The 14,968-nt window shown below is 41.5% G+C and overlaps 1 protein-coding gene across 4 annotated transcripts in view; it reads left to right on the plus strand.

Annotated features, from left to right (window-relative positions):
- The first annotated feature begins 447 nt into the window (after positions 1-447).
- The window catches only part of LOC119906068 (forkhead box protein J3-like), a 65,731-nt gene continuing 51,210 nt past the window's right edge, over positions 448-14,968 (plus strand). For 2 of the 4 annotated variants that reach the window (XM_038723573.1, XM_038723574.1), the window contains exons 1-3: positions 450-706; positions 14,087-14,210; positions 14,489-14,963. In XM_038723573.1, the coding sequence (XP_038579501.1) occupies positions 14,604-14,963 (360 nt within the window). In that variant the 5' untranslated portion in view covers positions 450-706; positions 14,087-14,210; positions 14,489-14,603. Of the gene's footprint in view, positions 707-14,086; positions 14,211-14,488; positions 14,964-14,968 lie in introns of all 4 variants that reach the window. The other 2 variants (XM_038723576.1, XM_038723575.1) reach the window with 2 other exon arrangements.

Genomic DNA, 14,968 nt, shown 5'->3' on the forward strand with positions numbered 1-14,968 from the left:
GTGTGTACTGTTGAACCTGTGTTTTCTTGTCTACAATTATTTTGTTTTTTTGTGTCTGGATATCACACAGGCAGGGTTTTCTATAATAAATTACCCCTTTAGTAAAACAGTCAAAATCACTGCTATGTTTGAATTATTTGTCATAATAATAATAAAGATCATAATAATGATGGTAACGATCCATCAGATGATTAAATATCACTACCTAACAATACGTGCATATAACATAATGGTAATGATAATAACGATGTCACATTATTATTATTGTTATTATAGATAAGCCTCATTTTGGTAGGCCTACTGATGTCATAATAGAATCTCATTAATATTGAAATTGGGAACTAGTTAAATGGCTGTGATTTCATTTTTCCTATTGTGGTGCATGAATTTATCTTCAACGTGCTCCGGCTGGCGTTGGAAGTAGTTCCGGTGGTTTAGCAGCCGAGCGGAGCACAGAGACCCGGGATCTTCGTGTTGTTGAGCGCAAACGCGAATAGCGGGTCCAGTCCGCCTGTCATGACTGTCTAGTGACCACAGCAGCGGTCAGTTTGACGCCCGCCGAGCACCGTGCACGCAGCCCAGATGACAGCGTCAAGACACCGCTAAGGCTTTTGTCTCCGAGGGGAATTTTCAAGTGCAGAATAGGCGTCTGGAGCTTCTGGACCAGAGTACAAAAAATTGAGCCGGTTCATAGTCACCTACGACGGTGAGTAGCCTAGTCTGTGCAGAAGAATTTTTGAATGTCAGTCATGAAGGTTTGTGACAAATACTGTCTTAACGGGAAAGTGTTACCAAAAAGCCAGTGGTTTTACTTAATGACAGGCTATGACAAGTTCGCTGCCTGTCACAGAATGCATGCATGCAGACACTGTAGCGTTTGTCTCTATCCCCAAAACCCGTCAGATAAAGTCAACTTATTTTAAGTTTACATTAATAGTATATTGGTAGCATTCATTCAGTGGGACTGTCGCGTAACAGGGTAAAAGTGGTGTTTAATAAAACAACTGGCCTCTCCAAATGGTGAATTGCATTGGACGCGCAAATATGCAAGTACAGTTCCTTGCACATCTGAAAACTCTTTTTGAAGTGAGAACAGTGGAAGCTTCAGAGAAACTGAGCGCCACATTGATGTGTCCCTGTTGGTAGCAACGTTAATTATATGGAGAGACGAAACATTCTTTAAAGAGGTGAATCAACTGCCAATTTTAAAACACATTTTTTTTGTCATCATTAACTGGATTGTTGTAAGGAAAAGTAGTAACAGAAGGGAAAATAAGTCAGGGCACTTAAAAGAATTTGGTTCAGGGTTTTATAAGATTTCACTAACTTTGTTTCACAGCCTAAAATATTTGATATAGGCTATAGGTGCCTGATTTGTTGACTTATGTATGTGTGCATGTATATAATTATTTTTCTACTGTATGTATTGATTATGCCTGAATGCATCAGTTCATGTTATGGTTATCGGTCACCACACATGATGTGTCGTTTTTTAGTGTCTCTCAGTATCTATTCTAGCACAATGCAAAATATATATTACTAGTCAGGTTAACACTGTTTAATTTGGTGTAAACATTTTGTTGAAAGTTAACATAATCTATAGAATTTCCATTAAAATGTGCTTGACAGTAAATGTAGACAGCACTATAATGACACATTTTTCAAGTAAGTTTAGTTGATACAAACAAAAGATAATGTAATTTGCCATATCTGCCCTTGGGTACCTCTTTTTTTTCCCAACAGTGCATGCAGATCACTTTTGTTTGCTGTTTTCTAGTAAGCTGTCGACGGTGCAGTTACGCTCGCCCATTATGGAATTTATTTTCCGTAGTCTCTTTCCATGAAGAGACCATAACCTTACCATGGACGGTGACCATCTTTTTACCGTAACAGAGTCATTATTGTTTATCATGCTGCAGTTTGGGGAGCCAACCAATACTGTACAATTTCATCTGTCCAAAAACACACAGACAAGGGGAGGTGTGTGTATGTGTTTGTGGGCGACAGACTGAGAAAGCATTTGAGAGAGTACCCAGCTCCTGAATTGGATGCGCCTCTAATTCCTATCAAGATGAGAGCTGTCTGAACAGATTTCTCTCATCATTATTTGCTCTGAGATTTACTTGCGCTTGTAAATGGTGTTGATTGAGGGTAATTTGGCTTTTTAATTGCTGAACAGCTGCCACACTCACTGCTGATTGCCATTGTAGACTTTCTCAGTAGATCACTCATAGACCCCTAAATGCCTCATTAAAATGTTATGCAGAATCGCATGAAACGTGCAGAGTAGGAACCCTCATAATGTTTTACTGATTTATGTTTTATCATCGGAAAGGTCGTCGTAATTATCGCCAATGTCAGCAAATGCAATGCGAAGAAACAAGTGTAGTATTGACTTTTTTAAAAGTTGAATTAAGGGCTATTTGTGGATACACTACATGCATTTCAGTTTCTTATTTCTTTGATAAAGATGAACTCCATATGCCAGTGTAACAGATGTTAGTTGGGCATAGATGAGAAAGACTCAGAGGACTGATTTCCACCATTTATTCCTCTCTCTCAAATCAAGTTAAGTCAAATCAATTTTATTTATGTAGCCCAATATTACAAATCACAATTTGCCTCAAGGGGCTTTGCAATCTGCACAGCATACAACACCTTCTGTCCTTAGACCCTTGATTCAAATGAGGAAAAACTCCTCCGCAAAAACAAAAAATGGAAGAAACATCTGGAAGACCAATAGAGGAGGGATCCCTCTCCCAGGACAGACAGACATGCAATAGATGTTGTGTGGACTAAATAGATTCACACCAGGAAGTCATAGTATATACAATTATGATGACAAAATGTAGATTGCAAAACGTAAGTGATGAAGATGGATCCAGGAGGACAACTGAGCAGCTACAGGAGTCGCCCACTAGTAGCACATGAGCCACACCACCTCCTCTCCACCATAGAGACCTAAAAAGAAGACGGGCCACACAAACACAGTAGAAAATAACAGCATTCACACAGAGAGGAGAAACAAACACACAGTGGGAGAGCGAGACATGATAACATGCTAAATAGGGGTGACAAAGATCCAGATCAACAATTGGATAAAGCACCGTACCAAAGTACAGGGAGAGAGCGAGGTCGCGGGATGGTCCAGCACGGAGAAGCCTGAGTGCAAGAGAGGAGAAGGCTTGGCAGCTTTTAGGGCACAAAAGCAAAAACAGCAGAGGGTTGGAGAAATGCAGTCGATATCAAAACGTTTGCAGTCTGTTAGTTCGCGTTGACAGGATAAGCACAGACTACAAGTACTAATGTTAATAGATTATAAACACCATCTGAAGTTGGGCCAACATTGTTTTGTATTGTGTTAAGTATAAAACAGCTTTTGCTCTGAAAAAAGCATTTTTTCAGGGGTGGCGAGGCTAGAAATAGTACAGTAACATGAAATGTCATGGGGCAGCATGTAGGTGTACGCCTAGCCACCGCCGGTGTGAGTTTGTGCATAGAAAATAATAGGTGCGGCGGTTTTAACACGCGCTGTTCAGTGGCAGTGTATTTTGGCCTTCAGACTGTCTGATGTCAACAGGAAGATTATTCCAGAGAAAAGGCGTATGATAGGAAATGACAGCTGACTTAACTCCAGTGACACATACGAGCCAGGTGTTCTGAGAGCTCCTGCCTGAACCCGTCGTGTCTTCGTCGTCCCTGGAGCTGGAGTCTTGGTTGGAGCCACTGGTCGACTTCAGTATTGAATTCCCTGTCATTAAATTGGCTGTGTTCAGTCCCGGTCCAGCCGTGTTCACTGGGAGGCTGCTGAGCCTGGCTCTGGTTCTGGTGCCCATTTCGGACTAAGTCAACTAATAGGACAATAAGTTAGTTGCACGGCTAATGGAGCTAACTAGCTAATGGTAGTTTTTGAAGTATAAATTAAAAACAGGTGGAGAGTAGTGTCAATTCATACACATAGTACCTTTTTTAAGGTATTTAAATAGAACTGATATGGTTTAGGGAGCCAATGAAGTAAAGCTAAAATTGGTCAAATATGGTCAAATTTTCTGTTTTTAGTCAAGATCCTAGCTGCAGCATTCTGAAATATTGCAAGACTTTTAGAAGTATTGTGTGCAGTAGGCCAGACAACAGACCATTAGAGTAGTCCAATCTAGATGAAACAAATGCATGAATCAGGATCTCTACATGAGCGAAGGACAGAGAAGTCATAGTTTTAGTTATGTTGTGTAGGTGTATAAAGGTGATATTGGTGATTTATTTAGTGTGCTGATTTGCAGGAAGACAGTGTAACACATCAGGACTCAATGCACACTGACAGTGATGAGCACTTTGCTTGATAATGTATCATGCAACACAACAATACTACATAACTGTGACATTACAATACATATATGGCTTAGCCATATGTTATTAGCCAAATTTATTAGCTACAAACTTTTAAAATTGACTGGAAAACCTTTTTTTTTTCATACCACAGATCACATACCTGCAGGTAGACAATATAACACACACCTACAATACTGTGCAAAGGTTTTAGGCAGGTGTGGAGAAATTTAAAAGTAATAGTGCTTTTAAAAAAGGACATGTTAATAGATCATATTTATCAATTAACAAAATGAAAAGTTAGTGAACAGAAGAAAGATATAAATCATATCAATATTTGGTGTGACCACTCTTTGCGTTCAAAACAGGGATTTTGGAAGCCAATCGTCAGGTGTATGATTAAATAATTAGACCAAACAGGTGCTAATAATCACCAATTCAATATGTATGTTGAAACACAATCATTAACTGCAACAGAAACAGCTGTGTAGGAGGAATACAACTGGGCGAGGAACAGCCAAACTCAGCTAACAAGAGGAGGTTGTTGAAGACAGTTTACTGTCAAAAGTCAGTCACCATGGCAGGACTGAGCTCAGTAACAAGACACAAGGTCGGTATACTGCATCAGCAACGTCTCTCCCAGGCAGAAATATCAAGGCACATATGGGTTTCCAGATGTACTCTCCAAGCCTTTTTAAAGAATGCAACGCTGAGGACCGTAGACACAGTGGTCAGCCAAGGAAACTTACTGCAGCAGATGAAAGACGCGTCATGTTTACTTCCCTTCGCAATCAGAAGATGTTTAGCAGTGCCATCAGCTCAAAATGGGCAGAAAAAAGTGGAAGCCTGGTACACCCATCTTTTCTCCCGTCAGTCTGGTAAGAAGTGGCCGTCATGAAAGACTTGACAAAAAAACCATACCTCCGGCATGCAGAACAATGGCAGCAGGTGCTCTGGACATAGAGTGGTATAGAGAAAATTTGAAGCAGAAGGTATATTGTTTGCCAAAGGGCTGGAGAGCGGTACAAGAATGTGTCTGCAGGCAACAGTGAAGCATCGTGGACGTTCCTTACAAGTTTGGGGCTGCATTTCTGCAAACAGAGTTGGGGATTTGGTCAGAATAAATGGTCTCCTCAGTGCTGAGAAGTACAGGCACATACTTATTCATCATGCAGTATCATCAGGGAGGCATCTGATTGGCCCCAAATTTATTCTGCAGCATGACAAGGACCTCAGACATACAGCGAAAGCCATTAAGAACTGTCTTCAGCGTAAAAAAGAACAGAGTCCTGGAAGTATGGTATGGCTCCCACAGAGCCCTGATTATAACATCACTGAGTCTGTCTGGGATTACATGAAGAGAAAAAAGCAATTGAGGCTGCCTAAATAAGAACTGTGGATAGTTCCCCAAGATGTTTGGGCTAATCTACCTGCAGAGTTCCTTCAAAAACTTTGTGCAAGTGTACCTAGAAGAATTGATGCTGTTTTAAACAGCAACATTCTTACTTTGCAGCCTTTTTCCATACCTGCCTAAAACATTTGCACAGTACTGTATATGTGCAAAATAACAGAATGTCAAATGGAAGCATCTACAAAACCAATATTAGCGGTCAAAAAAACTGAAACAGCGTATGATAATAATGTTAACAGTAAACAATATACTTTAAAGTTTACAACTTAAATGCATTGTTGATCATTGTTTAAACATTAAAGATGCTGCAGCAGTGTTTCACCACACAACTTATCCTCAGTGCAAAGCAGCACGGTGAGGGGGGCTACGGAAGCTCAGCAGGTACATTAGGGGAGATGTACAGTGACTGAATTACCACTTTAAACTCCAGTAAATCAAACACCCACCCTGACTGAATTTTATCAAGTGTGAGCTCCAACTACACAGTATGTACCTGAGGAAACACCACAAAGTAACACATTATGAAAGGTTAGCAAAAGAAAACCTTAAAGGGATGAAGTGGTACGACAGCAGGGCTTATCTCCCAATCCAGCTACTGGCAATAGGGTGTCTTGTACATTCAACAAGAGTCAAACACATAGCATGTAGCACAAGCGTACAAAAGTTAGATAATACCTTTGGAGCCATAGTAGGATAGGTTATTTTATTTAATCAGCAAAAACCTGGGACATTGACTTTAAAACAGCTTTAACACTGAACTTGTCCTGAACAAAATCCTGCCTGGATATGGTTTATATCAACCTATTTACTGGTTTTACTGTGCGATCAAATCTCAACATTATCTGTGTTTGTGCATTGGAATGGCATCAACTGAGATGTCCTGAGGTGCAGAGGTCACAATTGTTTTGTCAGTAACATCCGCTGTCCACAGACTCTGGATCAGTCAAGGGGCATGTACACCACAGTATAGATCCTGGCAAAGATGGCTGATTCCCACTAGGGTTGGGTGGTGTCTACAGAATTCCCATTGGATGATGTCTACAATGAAACATCCGGATGGACGATGTCATCGCGGTGGAGCAGCAGTCGTCTTATGTGAATTTGTTCTCGCACAGACTTCACTTTGGTAGACTATTAACTTACGTTACAAGTCACTCACTTTCCTGTTATAAAGTTGATCATGTCTGTTCTGCTCTTTTATGGCATGGTCCAGGGCAATGGCCATGGTTTCTGGTCATTGGTGAGAGATGCCACATACTTGCAATAGCTTGCAGCAAAGTCATGAAGGACATTATGGAAGAAGACATCTACAGGCAGACGGGGATTCAGCTAATCATGAGGCATGAGACTGTCAAAGTTAGCTCCTTGGTCGCTCTACGTTCTCTCTGGGAATCCAAAGACACAGAAGTACCAATACCAGAAAATCTTCGCCACCTGTGTTGGTAAAGTCAATACAGACCTGTTCTAGTGGCCTAGTTTGACGTTATATTCTCCAGGATAGCTCTTCCCTTCTCATCAGTACATTGTTGACGATGGCGTACATTGTCTCTTACATCTCTGTTGAGGTTTGCTTAGAAAAACCTTTGTCTTGGTAAGATGAGACTCTTTTCAGGACTTCATTCTTGAGCGAGTCAGGGAAAACATATTGGAGCCACTTGGCCTTGGTTTTCTGGTCTCTTGAAACGTTTTTTCGACCACTGGAGGCTGGAAGGCATTCTGGACATGACATATCTTTGATTCTAGTCCCACACTCTTGATGACAAATGGCACAAGGCTCAGGGCATCAGCCACGGTATTCTGCTGACTTATGTTAAACTTACTATCAAAGTCATACCCAGCTACCCAGCGTTGATCACAGCAATCTAGCTTTGGTTTTGTCAGAATTTAAGTGATCGGACTTTGGTCAGTCCAAACCGAATTTGGGGCCTTTCAGCCTGTGACTGAAATTGTTGCAGTTTGGGTAGGTTTAGGCACCAAAGCTTCTAGCTTAGGTTTAGGAAAAAAGGTCATGTTTTGGGTTTAGAAACAGAATTTGGTACAACACCTGTTCGGCATGCTGGGTGCCGTAAACACAGTGTGTGAGTGTCATAAACTCCCATGTTCGTTCAGATTTGTTCAGTTCACTTTTCACCAAAAACATGCAAAACACTACCAATCAGAAGCAGACAATGTCCTGTCCGACAGTTTTTCCTTATGTTGTTTCCCTTTTCTTTTCTCACCCTTCAACAGAGTAAAGAGCTTTTTGGCTCTTTGGTTTTATAATTTTAGCACATTTTGTCATCAGAGTGTATAATCATGTGGTAGATAAATACAATTTTAACAATACAATAAGAAAATATTAAAAATGTAAGCAATATGAATGAATTTGATGTATCTTATCAAATATGTATATAGATATATTCAAATGTATGTGCAATTATTTATGGATACAGTTCACAATACATGTATTGCAGGATATTAAAATACTATAATACTATTTAATATGGGACAATTCACAATGAATTCATTGTTGCAATAAAGGTATTGTATATTTTCCACTATCAAACAGGTGATTACTTAATTACTGATCATTTCTTCCCACTGATCTTCATAAGTGCTGTGACAGAAACGCTTCTAATAAATTTTATAAATTGCATCCACATTTTGGTGTATTCCACGATATTCCGCAATTTACAGTTAATTCCATATTTGTTATCAAAATTCGTGATTCCGTCTGTATTTTTATCCGTCGGTCCTATGTACAAATCATAGGACCCTACAGAACTGAATCTTATCTGCTTCTGGGATGTGGTCGCAACATCTGGCTCCATGAGATCCACACTTGTCATTTCTTAATTTGTCAACCTTAAAGGGGCTGTTGAAAAAGCAGCTCTCACCTATTATTTGACCAAGAAACTGTAAAGACCTTCTGAGTTAGAAACACTTTTTGGGGGCCAACTTTAACTTATGGCCATGCAGTCTGTCAAACGCCATCTCCAGACACAGCAAGGCATACTCCTTATCTGGCACAAACACCAACAAATAGTATAGCAGTAGTAGTAGTAGTATAGCAGGATCAAACAGTTCTGGTCTCTGAAAAATTTGCTTTTAGCGAACACCGGCAGCCAATGTCTTCAGATGTACAGATCAGTTCCTGGGAGCAGTCTTCTTCTTTATCATGAGAACTTCTGCTAAAACGGCTGTCGGTAAACTGCTATGCTTGAAGATAGCTTGGCAGTAGCTTTTAAAAGAAGTGAGGAAGAGGTCTCGTTGGCTTCAGCTAGAAGCCCTCTAATCTGCATCTGTAATTATCAGGCCGCTATAATGTTACTAGGTCAACAGTTCATCAATAATCAGCTGTTTAAATGATCAGTTATACAAAGTGCTTACTGAAATTACCTGATATTAGAAGTAATTACCAGACCCCTGCAAGTGTGTACACACACACACACACACACACACACACACACACACACACACACACACACACACACACACACAAAATAGCTGTTCCTTAGATGTTGATTTACCTATGTACTGCACCATAGATAAAACTTGTCTATCGTCAGGCTAGGAGGGCAAAAAATATGACAGTGCATTAGAGCAGACTTACTCTCTTTTTAAGTACCTTTAAATTCTCTGAGTGCTCCCATTTATTGTGATTTTTGTCTTGTCCCTAGGAAAGTACACATCATTTGAATTCAAATACAGCAAATCCTTTAATCTACTCAAAATCAACTTTGATTCTGTTAGAAAAGCATTGCTGTGATTTGAAAGAGAAATATGTAAAAGATAAGATTGGGGATGATCACTTTAAAGGGCTGTCATTTGGACTGAACTCAGTGGCGGTGTTGCCAGCAGCAAGAGTTCAGTGCAAAGCTAGATGTGAACCTGATAAAAAGTCTGTGTCTTACACAGGCTGAGAACGTTGTTGCACTCTACTAGTTATGTTTTAATGAGTAACAATTGTTAGCCAATTTGCATGTAAAACAATGTAATTATAAACAAGCATCAAAAAGCTGTAATACTTCTAAAATGTAAATGACTCTCCATTATAAAGCGCAACAAAACCTAAGCCATGCCTCCAAGCTAGGGCCTCTAGGTTTTGGATGCTCGCCTCCATTATTAATGCTATTCACAAGCCAAACTTTTTAGGTTGGTGCAGTTGGGCGCTTTAATCTATTTTTGCTGTAAATTAATGAATTTTTAAAGAGGACTAGTCCTTGCTGAATAGGGCTGGATGTGGGAATGTAGTTTGAGTCGTGGTGACGCAGTGCTATAGCTCCCTTTACTGTGCAAAGCCTGAGTTCACAAACAGCATCCCATCTCTCTCTTGGGACTGTTCGTTGGGGGAGTTTGCCGAAATGCTGCACTCCTATGTTTTATTTATGACAAAATATGCCTTTTTAACTTTGCTGTTGTCAGAATCTGGAATTGTGATCGCTTTTTCCTAGTCGGCAGTGGTAAGTCTTCTGGGTTGCTAACTCCCTCTACCTTGGCAGATGTTTTCAGGTGTTATATTCTGTGTGGGCTTAGTGAGTTAAATATTTTATTCTAGGCCTTCAGAGATTCAATGGAACCTACTGATTTTCTTGACTTCTTTCAATCAGATTTTCTTTGAGACCAGAGAAAAATTGTGTGAATCAGTACGTTCTGTTTCATTTAAGATGTCACTTGGTTGACATAGGGCCTGCCATCAGTTTTTAGAAACCGCTGATGAAAGTGTTGTTCTGTCGTTGATAAATTATCGGCCTCTCTCGGTATCACTCTTTTTCCCCCCTTATTTTTCCTTTCAAGCATTAGTTTGTCTGACCACTCGCTTTAAGGCCACAAAATGAATCTCAGTTTGAAATGGTGCATTACATCGGTGCCTCTCCAGGTCTCCTTTGAGAATAAGTAGACAGTATCAAACGATAATTGCTTAACCCAGCTCCATTGAGAGATGAGCAAGCAGCCACCATAAGGGCAGCTGATTTGCCTTGATATCTTATAATTGAACCTTTTCAGGGGTATGTTTTCTGGCGCTGAAGCAGAAAGTAATTAAGACGTTCAATACTGCTTTTTGGACCTTTTCCTCCTTCCTTTGAATGGCCCACACTCCTAGACATGACAGCGCTCAGTATGCCTACAGACTTTCTTTTGACACATTAGCCTTACCCTTGCCAAGGCAGTCCTTCCCAGAAACCCTGTCTGCTCTGCACACTCCGGGTGGGTATTTTGTCATTACTTCATTTTCCTCAGAAAATATTTTGATGCCTCTTTCTTTTGGCTCCCTCCCCCTTCTCTCACCCATCCCCCATCACTCCATTCAAAGTTCTCTATTAAAATGCAGAACTGTAAAGCCTCTCTCAGTCTAAAAGCCTGCTAGCAGCGGGAGACTGTTAGCTGTTAGTGATGCATACAGCTGAGTGAGTGCATCACAGCTACAGTCTAATGGGTGAATACATTCAATCACACACAGACCCTCCACTCTTTTAAAGGGACAATGTTCCCAGTCATAAAAGCTCCATCCACAGTGCACAGAGTGATGTATTTAAATTCTTTTGGAGGAGAAAGATTTCTTGATTATAAATGTCCAAATTCTTGCTCTTCTTTTTTTTATTTGTGCTTGTAGTCTTTTCTGGAAGTACCAGCTAATATCTCACAACTTTCAAGTTACCAAAGTTAACTTTTTACATGCTTTTTTTACGGGGTAAAAGATGAAAATCTGAGATGCAACATTCTCCTTTTTGCATTTCCTGTGCACATTCATACTACAAGCGTTCAAACTATTTAATCAAACGCTGCTTTTCGGTGCGATCAGCTGCCAGAATATCCCCTCTTTGCTACCTTTATTTTGTATTCAACTACAGCTCTTTGAAATCTGCCTGGTTGGTGAAGATTTTGATGGTTCCTGATCAGTGATACAAAGTTGAATCTTGTGTTTTGACTAGTCCGTGCAGGAATTGTGTTAGTTGGGTTACTGCATGAGCCCCCAACTATTGCCTTACTGTTGGTTCTCTCAGTAACACAATTTTCTAAACGGTCATGAAATGTTCTTTATCTGTTAAGTTTTATTTCTAAACATGCAATTAATCATAAATTCATGAACGAAAACATACATTTTGTTGTTAGATAGAACATGGACTTTGTAATGTGTTTTTCTTAATGAGGTTTTAAATGTTCATAGGCAGACACTTCTGATATGGATTTGATCCAGAGTATGATGTTGTCATGTAGTTTGTAAAAATTGCTTTTTCAGGCTACTTGAATAAGGAATAATAATAATTACCTGAAATAAATAACTTCAACTTAATAAATATCTTTAACTACCTAAGTATGTACTAAGTTCTGAGAATACAGCACTCATACAATGTTCGTACAAATCAATGTATTTCTATAGAAAACTGATACCCCGAAGATAAGCAGAGAGATACTGTAAGTGGTCTCCTCTGCAGTGATCATTTTTTCTCCCCTGATACCCAGCGGGCCTTTGAGGCTGATGTGAAACACAGCAGATATCAGAAACAAAAGACACAGCACTGAGGTTAGCCTAGTCACTGTGGGACCAGTTGACGGAGTCGACTAGGTAATTGGCTGCGTATACCCGCCCAGCAGGGCCCCTCTCCCCAGAAGCCAAGTCATGCCCCTCCTCTTCTCTCTCCGCTCTCTTCTGTTACTCATCATCCTAACGCATCACCAGGCTAGCGGTGCGAAGCTACACCGTGCCGCCATGCAGCCAGCCCACGCTCCCAAACTTCTCAACAACAACAGCCACGGCAGCACAGCAGGTCAGGGCTTGTGGCAGGCTGATTTGCAGTTTGAGCCTCCTTTTAATGAGGGGAAAATAAGTACTTGTTGTTCTGTGTCTTGTGTGTCACCACCCCCATCCCCACCTACCCACCACAGTTACAACTAGCAATGCTACTTTCCCTTCAGCAAAAAAAAGGTGCACTAATTAAGATGGCTTCCTGGGATTTGGAAAGGGGGGGGGGGGGGGGGGGGGGCTATGGCTTCTCCCATAGTGGCAGAGCCTTGAGGAGGAGATGGGGGTGGTGTTGTGCAAGAGGCCTCATTGGGCATGTCTCTTCTCCCGGCTCCTCTTTCCTTCCCCTAGTCCCAATGCCTGGCTTGTTTGGCTTGATGAGTCTGCTACTAAACATTTGTTTTTTCTACTTGCAATTAAGCAAGGTTTTTGCAGGAGCGGAGTATTTCCCTTCTTCTTCTTCTTCATCCTGGCTCTCCAGGGGGATTGGTGGAAAGAGAGACAGAGGGGTTTGTGTTCCTCTGAGTAGGAAGGCTCATTGAAGTTCTCCCACCTTGATTATATACAGTGAGCATGAATGGAAAATGCATTGGCCAATAGGCTCTTTGTCGTTCAAGGACATTTGAAGGTTATGGCATAAGATGGTAGATGAAGGTTTAGATGTATATTTCTGTATCCTTAGGAGACTGAATCCATCCAGCCATTGTTAACTATTCACTGGCATTGGCCCACTCTGTATCCGTCTCTATCAAAGGTTTACCTGCATTTCCTAGAATGAAGGACGTTTATCTTTCAAAAGCACCCAGCACTAAACAAGGCAATTTTCTTGGTTGAATCAGAGTGTGGTCTGAATACAACATCTTCACTCCAGTGATGACCAACAGTTACATGACATTCTCAGCCCAGTAGTGACAAATCTATGAATGTTCTGTGACTGACTGAAGTACAGAACAATTGGTGAGTAAGTTTTCTCTTGTGTACCAACTGATTGTCTTTGTTTTTTCCTGAATCATGCTAAAACTATTTGCAAAAGCCCCCACCACCAAAAAAAAAAGTTCCTTCTCAACTTACACAGGATACGTTTTTAAATTCAACGCTGCTCTAAAAATAGCTAACAAATTAAAATATGAGGCTTCTTGGGTTTTTTTCATTGTTTGTGTCTGTCTGAGCAGGAACGGAGATGCTGGGGGAGTGGGGGGTGGGGGTGGGCATAGACTTGACAGGAGAGTGAGGCACGTTGAGAGTCAGAGAATGGGAACACGGTGTGTGTGTATGTCTGGGGGGGGGGGGGTTACACAGAGAGGGAAAGGGGACGAGCCTTTCGGCTCCTCTAGAGGGTTGGAATTCCTCCCGAGCTGTTCCCCCCCATTTGGCAGGCACTTGTGAAAACAATTCCCCAGCTTTTAGTCACTCTGCAGATCCAATTGCCATTTCCACTTTGGAGGGAACAGGAGTGAGAGGCAATCCAGATAGACAGAACACAGAGAGAGAAAGAGAGAAGAGTTTTAATCGGGTTGGACAGATGCCGAGGCCAGTTGAGCGGTTGTGCGATATTAATATCTTATGAAGGCTGTCTGGCAGTGCAAGCTCACCGTCTTGTGTGGTTTTCTGTTTGTGCGTTACAGCAGCGGCCATTGCAGTGGCTAAATGAAGAACTTGTGAACATGCACGAGGGAAGGACTCTACCTTTCACTTCGGTGACTTCCCCAGATGCTTTGGCCCAAAGAAAGATGGAAAGGAATGGGAAGAGTAAGACGCTTAACTCATACCTAGTCCCCCACACTGCTATCCTTTTCACTGTCTAATTAATAAAATACAACTGTTTTCACATTGCAGATCATATTTATGTCCAGCGTTAAAGACCAAGTGATGAACATGCCAAAATATTTAGTTTTCCATTATACAAAGCTACACTGTATGTGGAAAATAATGTGCAAGCTAACGTTTGTGTGTCTCTGCCAAGTGTGCTTTCTGCTCCAACTAAAGGAGATGAATAGGCGTAGTAAACAAACCTCCTGCTCTTCCAGACTTGAGCCAAGGCTGCTGCACAGCACCCATTCAGTGAGCCAACAGGAGATCCTCCATACGCCACGTTGCTAAGCCTCTCACCATTCCCTTCTGACCCCTCGACCTACAAGCACCATGACCTCTGAGCTGGAGAGTAGCCTGACCTCAATGGACTGGCTCCCACAGCTCAGCATGAGGGCAGCCATCCAGAAGGCAGATGGGGGGCACCACCACGGCCACCACCATGGACACCACCACCACGGTCACCATCATGGGCATGGGCCTGGCAAAAAAATCCCCCATCTGGACCCAGGAACAACTCTGGACCAGGAGGAAGCTGCACAGCACAGAGACGGTAAACCACCCTACAGCTACGCTAGCTTAATCACCTTTGCAATCAACGGCTCGCCTCGCAAGCGGATGACCCTCAGTGAGATCTACCAGTGGATTTGTGACAACTTCCCCTACTACCGAGAGGCGGGCAGCGGCTGGAAGGTAAG

The sequence above is a fragment of the Micropterus salmoides genome, unplaced genomic scaffold, assembly GCF_014851395.1.
Source record: "Micropterus salmoides isolate LMB-PRFRI ecotype aquatic unplaced genomic scaffold, ASM1485139v1 Ms_hic_scaffold_16, whole genome shotgun sequence".
NCBI lineage: Eukaryota > Metazoa > Chordata > Actinopteri > Centrarchiformes > Centrarchidae > Micropterus > Micropterus salmoides.